The sequence below is a fragment of the Haemaphysalis longicornis genome, unplaced genomic scaffold (genome assembly GCF_048455015.1).
Source record: "Haemaphysalis longicornis isolate Haplotype H1 unplaced genomic scaffold, Haemaphysalis longicornis Haplotype H1 scaffold_7, whole genome shotgun sequence".
Lineage (NCBI taxonomy): Eukaryota > Metazoa > Arthropoda > Arachnida > Ixodida > Ixodidae > Haemaphysalis > Haemaphysalis longicornis.
Window position 1 is genome coordinate 91,132,272 of NW_027526422.1, and position 19,852 is coordinate 91,152,123.

At 51.6% G+C, this 19,852-nt stretch overlaps 1 protein-coding gene across 1 annotated transcript in view; it reads right to left on the reverse strand.

Annotated features, from left to right (window-relative positions):
* Positions 1 to 12,855: 12,855 nt before the first annotated feature.
* Positions 12,856 to 19,852, reverse strand: part of LOC144146401 (phospholipid-transporting ATPase ABCA3-like) — a 47,406-nt gene continuing 40,409 nt past the window's right edge. Inside the window, exons 16-18 of the mRNA XM_077678356.1 lie at positions 16,291 to 16,464; positions 14,316 to 14,538; positions 12,856 to 13,330 (exon numbers count right to left, since the gene is read on the reverse strand). Coding sequence (XP_077534482.1) covers positions 12,968 to 13,330; positions 14,316 to 14,538; positions 16,291 to 16,464 — 760 coding nt within the window. The 3' untranslated portion in view covers positions 12,856 to 12,967. The remainder of the gene's footprint in view (positions 13,331 to 14,315; positions 14,539 to 16,290; positions 16,465 to 19,852) is intronic.

The following is a 19,852-nucleotide window of genomic DNA, read 5'->3' on the forward strand; positions in this document are numbered from 1 at the left end:
CACGCCACGGCCGAGGCTACTATCACGGCGCTGCGCGAGATCTTCAGCCGGTTAGGTATACCTCGAACGGTGGTAAGCGACAATGGAACCCAGTTTACGTCCGACACATTTTCCAAGTTTCTGGCTGGAAACAACGTCAAACACTTACGTACGGCACCTTACCACCCGCAATCAAACGGTCTAGCCGAAAGGGCCGTTCGGACCATTAGGGACGGTTTAAAGAAGCTTCAGGTGGGCAGTCTACCTACGTGTTTAGCGAAGCTTCTTTTTAACTATCGAAGAACACCGCAGGAAGATGGACACTCCCCATCCCAGCGGCTCTTGGGATACAAAATTCGGTCGCGCCTAGACACCTGCCTTCCTCCGCCTGTGTCTTTTCCGTTCTGTACACAGGAGGACAGCGAAAGTACGCCTGGCCCCGGTGACTCTGTCTCGGCACGCAATTTCGGCGAAGGAGAACGCTGGCTTCCAGGAACTGTAAAAGGAACCACGGGCTCCCGCATGGTCAAAATCCAGACGGATGAAGGTGAGCTGCAGCGACACTTGGATCAAGTTCGCCTACGGCAGAGCCCAGCCAAAGGGACGAAGGCCTCTTCGAAGCAAGCAGCGTCGGTGCAAGAAACGGCGTTGGTGCCTCCTGAGGAAGAAGTGGCGCTGGCGCATCCCGTTCCGGGGAAGACACCCTGGTTCCGCAACTGCGACGATCTCGCCGTAAGAAGAAACCAATAGACCGTTATTCACCTTAAGGGTGGAAGGTTGTTGTATCCTGAAGTTGCAAACTTACAGGCCTAGTATCGTGACGTCAGTGCCTCACGTGGTTTTTCCTTTCCTTGAGCCACCGCTATAAAACGGCGAGGCTCACAAAATAAAGCGTTCACTATCACAGCGATCTGCGTGCTGTGTTGTTATCGTCCGGCCACCCTCAGTCCCCGCCGGCCCAGGCGGGATAGCAGTCGCTAAAGCCGATGACAAAGCCGAAGGAATGGTTCCGCCGAAACCACCGCCGAGGTGCGCAGCTCCGGCGCGTGGGGAACGCTGGGTAAATTCGCCGCGCCATCTACCGTGTACTCCGTGAGTGAAACCGCCCCCCCCCCCTCATCACCGCTGTCTCCACCGCGTTGGGAGTTTATTGTCCCGAAAGCCACGAAAGAACCGTTGGCTGGTAGAGAAAGCTGTGCTTTAAAATCAGAGACGTCATCCGCGTCCTGGTATATGGGGCAGGATACGCCGTATATGCCACATTGAAGAAGCTCAGTGCAGTTCAGTAAAACTTTATTGAGGTTGGGGAAGGGATTAAAGGGAGAAACGAGGGTGGAGTCCTCTTTCCAGGGCCCCAGAAACTTGTGGCCCGGCCCAGGCCCTGTCGATCAGCTGGCGCTGGTCTTCCAAGGCCTCACTGGCCAGAGTCACCTCCCACGTTTCTAGTAAATGAGGTGTATTGTTCTCGGTTTGCCATGTAACTGGGCAATCCCACATTGTGTGGAAAAGGGCGGCTTTTTCATTACATTGAAAACAGTCCTCAATAAGTCTGTCTGGGAACATATGCTCAAGTGCGAGAAATGTAGGGCCCTCCGGACGCTCAATAATGACATGAGTTTCTGTGAACGAGAAGCAGTACGAGCTTGTGAAAGAAATGGACCGTGGGGGGCTTGTGCATCTTACGTTGTTCGCAGTGAACGCTGTAGCCTACAACTACGCTGTCGTCGAGCAACTTTTGAATATGCAGGAGCAGTTTTTAAGCATGCCCAACCGGCTCCAGGTAGCCACTGACCTCACTGCGGAGTTCCTAGCCGACGAAGAGTGCCCGACTTCAACGCTTGCGATGATGGCGGCACGAATGCGCGCCTGATGAAGCATGTGCTCTGGTGCAGCACAAACATTCTGCTTAAAAACTTCTGTTGTAGACTGAATGAGCTTTTTGAGGTCAAAATTGCTTTTCCCGCATTCACGAGTTCGGTTCGGGGACCCTCCCCACCGCGGCGGCGGTCGTGCAGCGGGAGGAGTGAATGAGTGATTTACTGAAAAAAAAGTGGGAAATAAATAGACTGGGGATATTTTGAACTCATTTGGGAGTTCACCAGCATACAACCCAGCCCCGGCGAAGAGGAGAGGGGGAATGAAAGGGGATAGGGGAAAACAAATGGGGACAAAGAAAGAGGGAGAGAAAGAAAGAGATAAGGAGTGCGTAAGCTTGGCCGGCAGGCATTTGGCTACAGCCGTTTGATGAGATAGGTCTCCTCGAGGAAGGCGAGGACAAGTCGGAGGGCTTCCGCCCGAGTGAGTTCGGGCCCGGCGGGAAAAGCAGGTCCATCAGGGCGTGGCTGGGCAGCCCCAGACGCTGGAGTGCGGCCCGAAGCTCGGCTCTCGTAGCATATTTCTGGCGGCAGGAGCAGAGCAGGTGCTCCAGGGTCTCGGGCTCTGTACAGTCATAACATGTGGGCGACGACCGGCGGCCTTGTCGGTGCAAGCGAGCTGCCACGTTGCAGCAATCGAGCCGCATGCGGAGGAGTATGGGGTGGGCGTCCCTGCTGATCCGGCCAGGCAGGAGCTTGGACCTGTGGAGCTTGGCCGCAGCTCTGCATGGGTTGAGGAGGCGGAGAAGGGCAGGAGAAGCCAGCCCACTATCCCTAACCGGTGGTGACGTAGGCCCACAAAAAACCCGGCCTTGAAACCTTCTCTAGGTGGCGTTGGGTGTAGGCGCCAGCCACCAACGGGGCCGTGCTCCGTCGGCGACGCTTAAGCGCACCCCTTGGCGTGCGCAAGTTTTAAACCGAAAAGTACGGTAGGCAGCTAGAGCACCAGACAGAATACCCCTACCTACACTACGACGCATGCCCCGACTGGCAGCAGGGCCATAGGAACACACGCGGTGTAGATTAGACGCCAGTACCGCCTTAGTGCGCTTATAGTCACCAAAATCCTGCACGCTCTCCCGGGGGAAAAGATCACGCTTCTGAACTGTAAAAAAACAGCGGGCATCCGCGTTTTCGGGCGCATTGTGTAGATACCTTTTACGTATCCTCCCGGCTCCCTTCAGGAATGCTCGTGCTCAACCGCGATTTCGTGCAGCGTCGCTGGAATTTCTCGCGCGCTTTTCACGCTGGGGATTTTGAAATGGGCATTTTTATAAAAAGAGAACTCCCATAAGGTCCGCTAGACAGCTAGTGCTGTTACTTGATATGGCACGTCCGGACTAAAGTAGAAATATACAGTAAAAATATTCTCGACGCTTAACGTTGCGTTTTAATAAAGTTTTTCCTCCTCGTCCTTCTCCTCCTCCTCCTTCTCCTCCGTGTGCCCCACAGATAGCACAAAGAACGATATGGAGAACGTGGTGTCTTCACCGGTCAACCTCGTCGCGAAAAAATCAGGCTCCGTGGTGCTGCTGCAGACTCTTTCAGTCGCAAAAGCACGCGCGACATCAGGGCGCTACCAAGTTCTCTTCGATGGAGGAAGCCGGCGGAGCTTCATTACAGCCGATGCATCTGAAAGACGCGGTTGCGATCCGCTGCGTGAGGAAACATTGACCGTAGACGTGTTCGGTGGTCAAAATACGCGGAAAACAATGAGAAAGTTGCGAGTTCTCTTCCTCGCTTTAAACAAAAAACATCCAATTTCTATCGCAGTGCTGGAAGTGGACTCAATATGCAGCAAAAATATTCCCGTACCAGGAAAAAGCGTTTTAACGGCTATGAATGAGATGCATCTGGATACGCGGGCTCACTCTTTACAAGGTGTGAAGGGTAAGCCACATTGCGGTCCTCGTCGGAGCAAACTATTACTGGAAGCTCGTAACCGACGCTGTAAAACCTGTTCACGGAAAGCTGAAAGCCGTGGAGACAAGATTAAGATGGACTGCACAAGGCACCTTGCCTGTGGTAGCCGACGTCATGCCGTGTGCCAGTGCTGTTGTGCTTCGATCGTTCGTTGAAGATGGAGTGGTCTCGAAACTATTCACTCATTTCTGGGACCTTGAAAGTATCTGAGTCAAGACCCAAGACAAACGCGTGACACGCAGTGATTCCGTGCTGCCGAATTCCGACCAGAACACCACGAAGAAAGCCAAGTGCACATCCCCAGAAGCAGACCATCGTACACGACATAGACACGTGGAAAATGGCCAGGGTGCCCTCCGGAGCTAGTTTGAGTCCTGTCCTTCTGATAGCTTCTCTCTAAGGCCCCACTTCCAATCTGTGGAAAGCCGCAACCCCGCGACAGCTTTACGGCAAGACGTAATGTACGATCTTCTCATTGAAGCCAACACTAAGGAAGAAGCGATCGAGATGAACAAGAAAACAGATATTGTCGAAGAATCTTCCATGAACATTTGCAAACCGGCCAGGAACGACGCTGTAGTAGCTGCCACTTTCGAACAAGGAAAGACTTCGCATCCCGGAACCCTAAACGCGCTGGGACTTCGGAATCAGAGCTTGTATACCTTTTCGTTCAAACCAAGAACTAACCTCCTGCAATTCCTCGAAGACTTAATGAAAACCCGAAATATTCGTGACCGAGCGTTATATATGTAAACAAATGAGACTAAAAGACACAAACGCAAAGCGAAAAGATCGCAAGCCAGCAGACATCATACCGAGCCCGGAGGGAAGAGCCAAAGGAAAATTTACGCCCCGCAGACACGGAATATGGAAACAGAAGTTAAGACGCCAACACGTTCAAGGAGGGAGACCCAGAGGACAGTCTGCAAAAACACGCATTTACTGGAGGTTCGATACCTGCAAGCAAAAGTTCATGTTTACAGAGCATTTCCTTAGTCCAGAAACCCTCGTCGCTCCGGGCTACGTACGAGGTGAGCCTGGCTTGCAAGATGGTGTGGACTGATTTCAAAGTGCATCAGGTTAGGCAGTATAAACAGCAATGGTGGACAAAGCGCAGTGTGGGTTTTAGATGATCAATGCTAGGAAACTTCACGTGTAACCAAGAAAAAACGTGCAGACTACTCGGCGAAACACAGCGTCTTAGACAACGGTGGACTTTTGCACGAATAAAAGAGTCGATTGGCGGACAGCACGGAGTCGTCAAGTCTAGTACTGTACGTTTGCCCTGCCTCAAGCGCCCGTACCGCTACTCTACCTTTTGGAAACCACCTAGCGTCATCTGTCGGCGGGGGAGACTGCTGTGACAAGATCTACTGGATATACACCACTAGCAAAACTCACCATAGGCCCCATGTATCAAAAGCCGGTCTTCGGTTGCCCCCTGCGCCGGGGCAAGCACGGGGCAAGTTGACCAGCCTGTCGTCTGTGGGCAGAAAGTTGAAATAATACTCAACTGCTTCCGGCTGCTGCTATAAGTCATAAGCAAAAAAACATAAATACACAGGTATATTTTATCTGATTCAAGTCTTCTCATTTAAAAAGCAAGCTTTACTTTTCCAAAACTTTGTGATTAAGTAATACTTTATCGAAGTTCAGTTGTCCCCTAGGGGCACGCCAGTACACTTGCCCCTCAGCTTCAACGGAGCAGGCGGGGGGGGGGGGGGCGCCGCCCGGATTCTGAAGCGGAGTTTGGCAACTGGTATGTATTGAAGAACTCTGGTTGTGACTTCCTCTTCCTCACCCTTTGTAGCAGACTACGCTAGTCATCATCTCAATTTGCTCCTCACGAACTGTCGCATGCTCTTCTGGCTGCACCGGCTCGCAACGCACTTTTCTAGAAATTCCATCACTTTCACTATATCTGCATTATTGTGGAAATGGAGGGCGTTACACGTACGTCCCGCAATTTTCCGTAATTTCTTGTATTTATCTTTATTTGAGTTTTTCAAAATTTCGTGCTGCCAGTTATCTTAATTTACGCTATTATAGCGATTACAGGGGGGACTTCCGCGATATCTGCATTTTTGTGGAAATGCAGTGCGTTACACGGTCCTGGCTGGGGGGGGGGGGGCGAGGGGGGGAGGTTTAGGCAAAGAATGCTACGCATTAAAAGACGAAATAACCACGGCGGCAGGCATAGCAAACTCGTATACAGCGGATATATGGGGATTATATGCAGTGCAAGCCGGCGCAGTGGCGTCGGAAGGAACTATTATTATTATTAGAATTCTTTACTCGGAAGGGGGGACTCAAGGTCTAGTCAGGGATGGGGAAGGCGGTAAAGGGTACTAGCGAAAAGGAACTGAAAAATCCAAAGAAGCCATTAAAAAATCGGCACGCGGAATAGCCGCGCATGGGCCGGTCGCTATCTATAAAGCCGGTCGTGCTTCGCACACAAAAATTAGCCGCGTCCTTGTGTTTCTGCGCAGTCTTGGCACAACGCCGGTTCAACAACCACATTTCTCCGAGCGACATCAGGAAACAGCGCAGGAGCAAAAAAGCCGCGACCAACCGAATGACGCGACTGTTGTTACTTTCTCTTCATCACTCCTTGTAGCAGACGACGCTACTCATTATCATTTAATTCTGCTCCTCGCGAAATGTCGCATGCTCTCGTTGCTGCGCCGGCTCGCACCGCACTTTTCTAGAAATTCCATTAAAATCATCATCCGAACAAGACGTGTCGCTCCATTTTCTGAACATGGCGCCGCAGCTGGAGGACCGAAAGGTCAAACAACGATAATGCTGTTTGGGGATACAAAATTCATTCATGACCGGCTTTATAGATAGCGACGTGCCCATAGCAGATGACGACAATGGGAGCCAGCATGCCGAACAATTGCTGTGCAGGGACTGCGCGCTCCGTCAGATGGTAATAAATTTAACTCCCCACCTCACTAGCCTCGCTTCGCTCGCAGTGCGACCTGTGGCTTCTCGCATAGAATGTAGCGGCACCGAGAATATACGGTTTAGCCTTTAGACCCGCTTCTTAGGTATACGTAAACTTCAACATACGCAAGTAAACCACACTCCTATACCAAATCAGTCTGCTCTACTAGCATTCATTCTTTTAAAAGCATTTTAGTTTATTCAAGCATTCAGATACATCGACTCTGGCTTTACGTCGAGAAGCTTTCTGTTTGCGTGAAGCTCGGACTTCTGCGGAGAACAGCCGTCCGACAAACGACACCGTTCAGCTACTTCGGACATTGAGCTTACATTACAAGATCGCGTTATCCCCATCGTGCCGTGCATACGTGTTCTTGGACTCCGCATTCAACAATCAGGCCCCAATACGCACACCATCAAAGCCATCTGTGCAGTTCCCTACAAATAAGCCCCCTTATTTCAGGAATTGCGCACCGCCACCATGGACGTAAAGGAGCCATGAAGAGAAAACACAAGTTTGGTTCATTCAAAAGATTGCCTCGTTAGAATCATACTGACACCACTTTTAACGTAAACTTCGCTCAAATAAGCTACATAATTAGGAAAAACGGGAATGGTCATGCGACCCACCAGCTCATTTCCCGCAACAGAACCTATGTCGTCACATGGGCTAAGCTCTGCGATTGGCGGAGGCTGGCAGAAGCAGACGCAAATTAGGTAGAACTTACAAACTAGACGAACGAGCGATTTGCGCTTAAATTTAGGGCACATTCTTTACAAAGCAATAAAAATGATGGGACAAACAGTGGAAGTTACGAAAGCACATGTAAACATAGAAGTACTGATGCGTTCTGCTATTCGTACTGCGCACAGCATGCTTGGTGTTTTGCTGCACAGCACTACGGGGCTTGGGGTTGTCTCAGACGACACTGGACGATTGACGCAAGCAACGGTGTCTTACGTGACCCCATTTGTCGAGCGAGCACTGTTTCAGGGAACGAATATTTTCTCCCAGAACAAAAACAAGCCAGGTTTAAATGCGGGCAAAAACAAACCAAACGCTTGCCACGGTATGGTGGCGCCATCTAGGTTACGGAACGTAAAGAACCGCGGGAACAAACCAACACCGCTGTACAGGGTGGAGACAACCTTTGAACGGTCCCGTGCCGCCGCAATTGGGCCAACGGGCTCAACGCGTTATTGTTTTCGTTTCCCACGAGACCTAGCAACGCGAAACAGACAATATGATTCGAACTTCTTCAGTAAACCGCATTGCGGCGATAATTTTAGCGCGGTTTTGACACAATGACTTGCTTCGGCGGCGAGCGAGCAACCGAAAATGGCGGCGCCAGCGTATACGTGTCTCTACCCTGTACGGCGGATGCGTGAATGAAGGTACTCTAGGCTGCAGAGCGGTCGGTTCCAGTGATGTCACTTGGGACCACGAAAACGCACGATTGAGCGGGAAAATCAAAATTTTAACCTATATTGCTTAATTTCTCAGTGAATAAAGCACCGTTTGTATCCGGACAAGCGCTGGGGGCACTATAAAACACGAAATCTTTCGAATAAAACCAACTTGCATTTTCTCTTCATGGCTCCTTTAAGGAGTGCAACCCCATCCGGCTTGTTCCCGCCGTGGTAGCTCAGCGGCTAAGGCGTTGTGCTGCAGAGCACGAGGACGCGAGTTTGATTCCCGGCCACCGCGGCCGCTTTTCTGATGGAGGCGAAAAGCAAAAATTCCCGCGCCTTCCCGCGAGGGGAACACGAGTAAATGCAGAGCATTGGGGCTTCAGTACTGATTGAAGGCAGTGTTGCTTCCATCGCTTCTTCCGTGATGCTGGAGTAGCAGACACGAGTAAACGTGGGCACGAGCGTCAACCAAGGAAGGAAGGAGCAACGCAGTGACTGAAACACGAGCGACCGCTAGCCGCTATATTTGCAGCGCGCGCAGTAGAGGGAGAGCAGTACGGGGGGGAGAGCGCGCATGCGCAAGCAGCGCGCGCCCTTCCATGCCCCACCGCGCTGCTATCACGCACCTGTTAGGCCGAGACCGCGACGGAGCGAACGGACTGACTACGACGCATGCGCGTGCCAGCTGCTGTTGAGAGAGAGGAGGGAAGGAGAGGCGCACCTGCTGCGGACGCGAAACTGTTGACACCGTCCGACGCAGGAACAGGCGAGGCTGAGAAATGCTCTGCATTTAAAAACGCCCGTGTGTACGAGATTTCGGCGCCCGTTAAAGATCCCCAGGTGGTCGAAATTAATCCGGAGCCCTCCACTACGGCGTGCCTCATCACCTGCGTTGCGTCGCGCGTTATTAAACCCTACAATCAAATCATTAAGTCATCCGGCTAGTTGGAGCTTTTATTATAAGCCGAATCAGGTATGCCACTTCATACCCCCCAAACAAAAAACTGAACAAGGTAAAATTGACTGCATAATATGCAAAGCAATTCTCACCACAGCATCCACCGAACGTTTCACGGCTATGGGTATCCAAGTACCCTAATGGAACTTGTAAAAGCTCAGCGCACAGCCCATACCAAAGATAATCTAGCAGTCACACAGGGCGTCTTCTACTGCACAGGGCGTCTTCTACTGGTGAACTAAGCTTTCCGTACGCCAGCCAACACGGAACCAAGGCTTCGCTCCCTCTTCACCTTCAAAAGGCCATCTACGTCTCCCCGATACCCAGAAACATGCGCCCGGTACCCCACCAGGATCGCCGTCATGCCCAAGTGTCTGCCCTGCACCAGCGTTTCAGAGATGACCCTGACGTCTTATGTTGACGCCGCTGACTACCACCTTACGTGCGCCACGACCATCGTGGCAATAGGTGCTAAAAGCAACTCTCTGCCATCAGCCTCTATTTACACTAATAACGCTAAAGAAGAAGAGGCCGCTATTGCGCTTGCCGTCGCCTCCACAACGGAAAACAGCTCTCCGGACTTACGGAAGCTGCAGGATCTCTAATGCAGCCCTACGCATTGTGCGCTCCGTCCAGGCCGCTCGTATACGCAATGTGCAAATAATCTGGACACCGGCCCTGCATCTCTCCCGAACAACGAGTTAGCACTTGAGGCGGCCCGAGGTTTCAACTCCCGGTGTGGCCCTGACGATGCTGCTGGCTCGGACCACGGGGCTAGGGACAGGCTGGTGACCTTCCCGAGACATGACTGAACACCATCGCGTGGAGCGCCAGAAACATCCCACAGCGCATCCCACGCTCAACAGATCTCAGCCTGTAGCCTGGCGTCAGCTACAGGCTAATGCATTCCCGAGACTTGCATTATGCAGCCACATTTATCCCGACCTTTATAACGATCACTGGAAGTGGTGCACCCAGCGAGCCACACTCATTCACATGATTTGGGCTTGTGATGCTCAGCCACGAACTCTATGGTCATGCTTACGCATTACCAGTGCGGAGCAGTGGGATACCTGTTTGCTTAGCTCCGAAACCGAAATAAAAGGTCGTCCAACTGGCGGAAGATGCCGCTCGCGCCCAAGGGCTGCAGGCCGCACTCTGAAGGGGAGGAATCCAGGAATGCTACCACTTCCCCTCCCTTTTTTCTCCTAGTTTTGGGCGAAATAACGTTATCATCATCGCACTCTTTTTGGCGTTTTTGTGGCACTGTTGTGTTGGAATTTACGGCCACTAAAACGTTTCAATCCAAGCCAATGCCGAAATTAAGGCGAGCGTACCGCATAATGGAGAACCGCGGATGTGAACGACATATATACGCTAGCACCACATTCTTCTTTAGTGCATATTGTAAGAAACTCTGCTCGGAATCGCCGAGCATGAGCAGGTTGTTATCTAAAAAAAAACCGGTCGTGAATTCGTTACACGTATAACATGCAGCTACACGGCTGGCTAGCCGCGCAAAAAGGGGGATGGTAGAATTTGCTACATTCACCATCCTTCTATGCTGTTTAGGCGGCACGCCCTGCGCACATAGTATCCGTAAACACAAGGGCGCCTCGATGCCAGCACCGTACGGCGGAGACGCACGTGCATCGAGGCGCACTAGTAAACGTTGTTTCAAGGGCGTGCTCCCAACGTACCAAGAGACCATTCTTATGCACGGCGAAAAGCCAAAGCGGCCGCAGTTAGTGAGCCAACCATGCTCGCCGAGGCATAGCGTGGGCTCCGTGTAATTACAAAACGGGGTTACAGAAAAACAACGAGCGTCGACCGGCCTGTACGTGACGTAGAAGACCGGGAGATTGCATACACAGAGTAGAGTTGCCGCCAGTGACGTGGGCATTTTAACGCCGAAGCGTTACTCGGCGAGGTTGGCGAAAGCGCGCTCAGCTTACGTCCGCTAAAGGCGTCCGCAAATGTCATGTACAGAAAGCCCGTGAATGCTGCCAGCGTAACTGAAGCCGGCGCCAACACTTGCCGAAAACAAATTACATCGGCTAACTAAAAAAAAATTCAGACCGTAGTCATTGCAAAAGTATTAGCAGAGTCCTTCAAAGCATTGAAGGACTCTGGTATTAGTGTTTAATTGCCGAATGTGTCTTCTGGTTACAGCGAAAGCTGCATTACTCCAGGTACGAACCCAGTTCCGCCAATCTGACCTTCAAGCTCAGCCAAGGTCAATCCAGAGCCTCGTGCGGTTCCGCAGCGTAAGTAGAGTGTTCTAGCGTAAGCGTCTGTTCGCTCGTTTTTGGACGGGTGCACAGAAGGGGATAGGGGAAATAGTAAGGGCGCGTGCTATCAGAAAATGATACATAGCAGCTAGCTGCGCCCAGACCACCGACTGCGCCGACCAGCGCCCATGTCTTGTCTTGCGGTGCAATAGTGTGCGCGTTTGATGCGGAGCCTCGGCGTGAAAACCGAGCTATCGCTCGACAAACTTCACCTAACCGCGCTCAACGACGGATTCTTTAAGTGCAGGGCACTTTAGGGGCTCGCCTTGTCGTCGTAGCTCGCTCACTGGACCCAAGGAGAGCCACACGACGTTCTGTCGTCGCGGCGTAACCCATAGGCTTCGAAATTCAAGCGGTGTATACAGTCATAAGCGTTCGAAACTCGCGAACCGCTGACGCTTGTCACACATCTCGCCCTCGTTTAGCGCAAAAAAAGTGCAGGTACATTTGAGGCAAAATACACGTAATTAACCGGCAGCGCCTGCTTTAATTTAGTTAATAACGCTCGTTGGGAGGAGAAGGAGAAGGAGGAGTGAAACTTTATTTTTTATCAGAACAGAAGAGAGTTAGGGCCCGCGCCCCTTCGCACAGGTGCAGCCCCTATTCCGGGACCCCATTGGTCAAGGCCGCCGCTCTCGCCCGTCGAACTAAAGCCCTTTGAGACTCCAGCCCCGAGCAATTGAGCAGGGCTGCCTCCCATGCCTCTCTGGTAGGGGAAGGGTTGGGGGATAACGCAGGGTTGCGCTGGCATGCCCACACCACGTGAAAGGTGTCGAAAACCTCGGCACCGCCCATCTATTTTAGGGCCGAAATGCTTTGCTACTGCAGGGCACATAAATGTGTTCGTCTGCAGGCGCCGCAGTGTTCGCTCATCGACCTTGATCAGACCCTTTGCAGAGGCTGGGTAAAGCCGGCGGTTATCGCAGTAATGTTTTACGATTTCTCTAAACCGCAGAAGTGGTTTGCTAATCTCCGAGCCAGGAGAGCAAGGGAGGCGCCCGGTGGGTAAGCGCTCGGGCAGCCGCGTGCGCGGCCTCTCTACCTCTCAGACCCTGACGCCCGGAGACAACACAATTTTAGGTGCGGGGTCTACAAACCGCACCACTCGCTTTAAAATACTGTAGGCCAAGGGTGGTACCGTGCCCGCTAAATAGCTTTCGGAGGCTCGGCGAGAGTCCGTTATTATTGTTCTTGACTTCGGGTCCGAGGCGGCGAGCGCTATGGCAATCTGTAAAGCCCTATGGGCCCTGAGGGTATTCTAATTAATTATCTAAATAATTAATTAACTAATTAATAAATTAATTAATTAATAAAAACATCTGGCCCTATTTGTCCGCACTTTTGACTGCGTTATTTCATTGGGAATCGCGATTGCAGCAAGCAGAGCAAGCGAGCGCGGAGACGGTCAGTAAAGGTAAACTGCAGTAAGACCTGTGGGTATACTCATGGTATGGGTGGAAAATGCTGCGAACACAAGCAACCACCGAGGCTCCCGCAGGCGTACGGCAAATTCTTTAGTGATTTCTCGTGCGATTAAATTCAGACTCAGAGAGCGGCGGAAATCGACGAGGGCGCGTCCTTCATTGTAACTTCGTGGTGGATTTCTGGCTGTGGATGCTCTCCTTGGCCGACCACCGCGCATCGACGTCCAGCGTTTGGGTGGTGTGCTGCACTATGCTGGTGCGCCGCGCACCGGCCCCCACCGTCATCGCCGACAGTCCAAGGGGCGCGGTTCCCGGTGGCAGTGGTCCCGCGATGTTAGGTGTGGCGCCTCCGTTCATCTCGGGGGACCCCTCGGGGCCTGCAAGCAGGACGTTCTCGAGCGGGGTGTCCGCCAGAGAGAATTCCGGAAACCTGAAGCGCCTCTTGAGGCGTCCCATTTGTGTGAACAGGTCGCTCCAGACTGGCGGCTGGGCAGATGGGACCCGGAACTCCAACGTGCCCTGTGTAGGAGTGCCAGAGTGCATGTCTTGTCACAAACTCCAAGCACTCCATCACGAGGGCCTAAATGATAAACGCTTTCTTAAGTGAGTTGGAAACACTGCAGTAGTGAAATGCGCTTGTCCTTCGCGACGCGGTAGCGCGCAGTGCTGATCGCAGCCACGCACTGCGGGCCTCGCACTTGTTTTTCGACTACACCAAATATGTTCCGGTAAGAAGACAGCCTGTATGAGCAAGTTCTTGTTCCATGTCAAAGGACCACGGCTGCTATAAGTTAATGCTAGTCTTTCAAGCACAGCACGTAAAGCTTACTAGGAGTAGCGTAAACATGGCAAATGTCTTTTTTTTTTCAGTGCTAAAGGCACGAACTAAAACAAGAATACGGATGTGTTGCTACATCTGTAGTCAATTTATTCAATGTTGGGGCTGTTCCAGTATCTTATTTATGTCTCTCGTAGTATATCCCATGAGGAAGCGATTTCTTGCAGATAAGTTGTATTGTGAATCGGGTTCTCCTTGTGAAGTCCGCGCTTAAACCATTTAGGGCTGTAAGTTAAATTTCCTCCGTGTCTTCAGTGGTATGCAGTTACTTCGGTGGAGCGCAGGAAGTGTTAAGGAGTCATGCTTGGAGCGCGTAGGCTGCTAGCTCAATAACACTGAAAAACGTCATTAACACTCATATTCTGTAGTACTTTCAAGTTCAACTACATGCCCAACCAGCTTAGGGCCGAACTCCTCATCCTTTCCTTGCCACAGCCCCAGGGCAACCTCCTTCTGTTGCCGAAATAAACAATTCAATTCAATTCAATCTTACCAACATGACATCAATACTAATCTCCCTGGCAACCTGGCGGAAAGAATTTTAGGCGCTTGTTTTCGTAACATTAATTGCGCTTGATAAGAGAACGCGGTTTGCAAAGACGGGCCGAACGAGTTCCCCACTCTGCGAACTGCTTGCGGCCTCCGAGGATTGCCGAAAGCACGTACCTCGCAGGCGTGAACTAGGCAAGCGTCCGCAATGACCTTCTTGACCGCACGCGTCACGTTCCGCTGGTTCTCCTGGTCGTCCCCGTGGTCCCTACTCGTCCTGATGACGATGGTGATGCTCCGCGCAAAGCGGCCCTTGAGGCGCGCCACGGAGCCGAGACATTGCAGCCGGCCACCCGCCAAGACGGCAATCCGGTCGCAGGTGAACGCGACGTCCAAGAGGCTGCGCGAAGGTGCGAATAAAAGATGGCCGTAAGATCAACAACTTCAGCGCAGGAGGTCTCCTCAACAGTGCGAGTGACGTCACCATCGCTGACGGTCTCGGCCCTCCAAGTAATATGGCTCGTTAAAGGCTTGAAAACTCTATTTTAGTAGTAGAAACACAGCCTGTTAAAAAAAAGCAGCTATAGCCGTTTAACCGTATTCGAAGTACACTGAGGATGCATTGACTATTGCACTCTATGCGTATCCTCCATAATCCTCAAACATTCTCAAGGTCGTGGTTTTGCTGTGGCAAAGTTCATCCCATTTCATAATTAAGACGTTCACTTCCGTCGGGAAATTCTTCCCGTCACCTTCCCTATGCAACTCGTTCTCTCAGGATTTGGTGACGCCAAACCTCGTGTCATCCCGTGCCCGCTTGCGCAAGCTAGAGGCAAGGGATCAAGGGGCAAGGGACAACAGATATTAAATATTTTGTGAGATCGGTCGTCCCGTGCGTGCGCACTTGCGCCAAAGTCACTGGAGCTAGAGAGAGTACACACGGGCTGAAAGTTCGGCTTAAAATGTGCAATATGAACGCAAGGGACCCACAAGGAACCCACCACATGGTGTCGTTGCAGCCGGCGACCATGTTGTTGCAAATCGTGTTTGAACCTCCCGCGCAAATGTCACGTGGTTCAGATAAGCCAAGCACCAAGTTGCCACGCACGGACTAGTAACGTATACCGAAAGTGTGAGAGGGAGGCAGGGAGAGAGATGGCGCAATAGCAGCACGTGCTGCCCTGCCCTTCGAAAACTTCAAAGCGCACAAAAAACGAGGACAAAGAGGAGCGACACACACACAAGCGCTTTGTCCCCGTTTTTTGTGGGCTTTGAAGTTTTCGATCATGCACCAACTAGACCAACTTGCAGTATTGCTTTGGCCCTCCCCTTCACAATTTCGCCAGACGCTCCGACGAGCGTCCCGTGCGAGCTCAGCATACTGCCCTCCCCCGCACACTTTCGCCACTTTTCCTCCGCCGTTTTTTCCCGGTATTCCCTTGCTCGGTTACGACTCCGACGCCAAACACCAGTAGCGGCCGCCGAAGTGCTTGCGCAGCTAAAGTACGCGTGACTCAGGTGTGAAAAGCGAGAAAGGGGCGACCACAAATGGCCGCCCCGGCGAGAAATCCGAAACGGCGGAAACCCGAATAAATAGACAGAGCCTGGCCTGACGTGTCTGAGACCCCAGAGACAATATCGGCGTTTATTGCAAATGTCGCACAAGGCACCCAGTATGGCAAGGGATACTGGTGCAACATACCGAGTGATGGATACTGGCGCAAGTAAACAAAACAGAAGACATGGTTCTCGGCTATGTTATCAGGCAGAGCGACCACTTTCCAGCTATCTTTACGTAATTGCTTCGTGTTGTGAATGTCAAAGCTAGTCCCACCAATCAACAGGCATACTGCGAGCCATACGGGAAAATGCATTGCCAACCACTTTAGGTGGAAGTTTTCTGTTTGTTGTCTTTACAAGCACTAGAGCTGTTCTGTTCCCCCCCTTATGCAGACGTATAGGTAAACCTAACAGACTACTCGCCCTGTACCTGTTAAAAAAACCAAACGACAGTGCCCTTTGTTCTGTCCTCCTCCGCGTTGCGTTTTTGGTGAGCTGCTACAAAACCTTAACAGCATTTGTATCGCATAAGCGATATATTCACCCATCCAGTTAGACCAGAGAGGCGGGTACACACGCGCCCGATGCATACCTGTGCGACGACAGTAGTATGGACATCTGGCGTCCTTTCTGGATCTCGGTAATGTAGTTAACGATGTGGCGACGTGACGATGGCGCCACACTGGCGTAAGGGTCGTCCAGCAGCAGAACTTGGGGGACGCCCAGCACGGCGATGCACAAGGACAGTTTTCGACGGCTGCACAAGCTGCAAGCAAGAGCGCCGCCATCGGCAGCCCACGTTTTGTTAAATTGTTAAATCGTAGTACAGAGAACGGCAGCGCTCGTGAGCAAAAGAAAATCCAAGTCCCGATGCGCGCTAGCATGTAAAAGCTTTACCGCCCCTTCCTAGAGAGAGTTTAGTGAAGCTCGAAAGCTTTCCGACATCAAAATTGCATCAAAAATGCGTCGAAACCATCGTTAATGTGTGTCCTAGGTCGCGAAATAAGCATTCAGAGTTCCGCTAGAGTGAACTAGACAGTTCCGCATATGAGGCACGCAATTGAGCAACGGAGGCCATTTTGGTGTTTATCAGTGTTGCTAGATTGCCGCGTCTACGGCCTACCGCCCGCTAACTTTGACCGGTTCGTTTGTAAGCAACACTGCTGAAGACGCAGCAAAACGGACACACTTCTTCAGCTGAAATGCTGCCAAGCACGATACCTGATGCGCGTTCGGAACGACGTCAGCCGCGCGCAACCGCAGTGCAGGGAGGGCAAGCTAAGACTACCACTGTTGACCGACTAAAACGCCCATCTGTGTTAGGGCCGAAATGCTTTGCTACTGCAGGGCACATAAATGTTTTCGTCTGCAGGCGCCGCAGTATTCGCTCATCGACCTTGATCAGACCCTTTGCAGGGGCTGGGTAAAGCCGGCGGTTATCGCAGTAATGTTTTACGATTTCTCTAAACCGCAGAAGTGGTTTGCTAATCTCCGAGCCAGAGGAGCAAGGGTGAGGCGTCACACTCCGGGTGAGGCGTCACACTCTATCACACTCCGGGCACGAGTGAATTCGATCATGCAGGATATCTCGGCGAAGCCGTACGTAGTCGTGATTCATGAAACGGGTCGTTCGAGGCACGCCGAATAATTCGGTTGCCAGTTGTTTGAATGCCGTGCTCTTTGAAGCTGCCGTTAACGCATTCTATAACTGTTGACCAATTTTTAACTCTGTTACCAAAGCAGCGTTTCTCTCAGTGCCTTGCTTGCACTCAGTGTACTGGGTGAGTGTAAAAATGTTGCGTGACGCGAATTCACCAGTGATCATGGCGGAGGCACGGAACAATAGAAGATAAGAGTGCCGACACTATTAAACCTTGTCCAGTGACGCTTGTGCTCCCAACCTTCACTGAAAGTGCGTCCAATCGATTGTCCAGCCTTCAAAGACCCCAATAACAAACGATTACGAACCCATGCAACGATTTTTCGCAAACTAAGTAAACGCGTCTACGAACGATTTAAATGTATACCTATGCGTGGTTTATAAGACAAAGGAATACTATTGTGCTCCTGCATCGTCATCGATGCGTGTATTGCCTTATCTAAAATCGTTCCCTCCTCGCGATTTTCAGGTAACCGTTTTGACCCAATGTAAGCCCGGTTTCACGCCCGCGCCGTGTGTCCGGAGATCTTAGCTGAGCTTTTCGGTCAACCAGCCGGCCTATGAGGAGATGCATCAGTTTTCTGACAGCACGCCATCGGTACCACTAAAAAAACAGACCATCTCCACTAACGTTAAACCTCGGGAGGAGCGAAGCATGCAGTGTATATGTGTATTCAAAGATTGTAAGTCTCTCTCTTACCACATGGCGCGCACTGATTGGGCGCAGGAGAAGCGCCGGTGGGAGGAGCAATCGCGCGTTTGTTGAGGCGGTGGCGCCTTCTCTTGCATTGAACCGGATTTAAGAAATTTTCGTGCCCCATATGCCCCAGTTTAGAGTAGTGGCAATGGTCCACGCGAGCGCAGTGCAATGCCCGCGCCCCACTCTTGGGGCCGTCCTTGGTGATCAACGAAGTCCCGGAACCAGGAAAGTAGGCCTTTTCTTGCTCCGACCGACCACCCGACCCGATCAGGCCTAGCGTCGAGAGCCGGAGGGTACTTGAGTGTAACACAAATTATAACCTGTCTACAAACAGCTTCTGTTTGGGCTTGACGACTGCTGAAGCGGGCAGGGAGCATTCCACAAATCTTTAAATCATGCTAGTTTATTTTGAACCGATTTTATCCCTGCTAAACTTTTCTTTTAATACGCGTTACGTTCTAGCGCGAGGCGTTGGAGCTGTAAGCTACTCAAACAGCGATTACCCGTGCGCCGTCAGTTGAATTCACTCACGTGGCTCTACAAAGAGCGAAGCCAGAGACTGGCAGTGGGCGTCGAGAGGGCGGCGTACGCGGCGGCCAGGAATACATGGCGCGAATATGCTACGGAAAGACGACGTACGGTGCGCAATACCCTTGTCTATAACACGGAGTTCCACTTCAACTAGTTACCTCTCACAACTGCGGACTCAAACTTCCTCTCACAACTGCGGACTCAAACTTCTCACAAAAAACATTGAGGTCAAAATATATGGTTAAAACTTCAAAATGATAAAATAGGATTCTTAAAATGCTTTTCGGCCGAGGCAAGATAAGGCTATCAGTTCAAAAATGGTGTTATAGACAAGTGTGTTGTCCTCTGTACAACGCCCGGCGGCGCGCGTTCGACGCGCGGAGGCGGAAAAAACGTCGACCGCCGCCGATCTAGTTGGGTCAGAAAAGTTCGTCGGCGGCAGAGCGGCGGCAAAGCGGCAAGCCTAAGGAATCAATCAGGCTTTTCGATTTCTTCTACATGGCGTGTGCAGACCACTGGCCGACGACCATTTTGAGACAGTGATAGACATACGCCTGAAGCGCGTCTACTACAGGTAGAAAAACGGATTGTAAATCTGAAATCGTTTGAGGAAAGAGGTTGCAACAAGTGAAGACCGCACGATTCTGATAGCTCAAGCCGCAAGCGAAACACGATTCCGATCCAACTGCCGTGGCTTATGTCGCCGAGATAGGTACGATACCTTTTCGTAGGTTCAATGAAGGCAATCCGGCTACATAACTTGTATTAACAGTAACGTGTGGCCAGTCTGCAAGATCGGCAAGTGAGGAATAGGTGGTGTCACTGCGACGGCCTCTCAAAGCACTCTGCCGGCCCCTGTCGTTGGCTTCACCCTTGAAGGCGGCTCGTCTTGCAAAGCACGTGCGAAAGCGGCCTCGCCCTTCTTTAGTGCAGCTTTCCCTTTTCTGGCCCGCGCTGCATCGCCCTTTCTCAGAACACTCCTCCGAACGGCACTGCTGTATCCCTTTCCTGGCGTGTCATCTCGGCTTACGCTCTCTGGCTCACGCACCGTAAACTTTAAACATCGGAGCTGTTTAAGCTTTAGCTTGGTCCATTGGCGTTCGCAAAAAAATACCAAGAGAAAGAATTCCTCCAGCTCAGGGCACCCGTAACGATCTTCGTCCAGCCGCGTAGAGGGAGCCATGCCTCACCTATAGCTATTGCAAAAAAGAAACCAGCGGCAAGCACACGCAGGACAGGAGAAGGAGGGACACAAACACAACG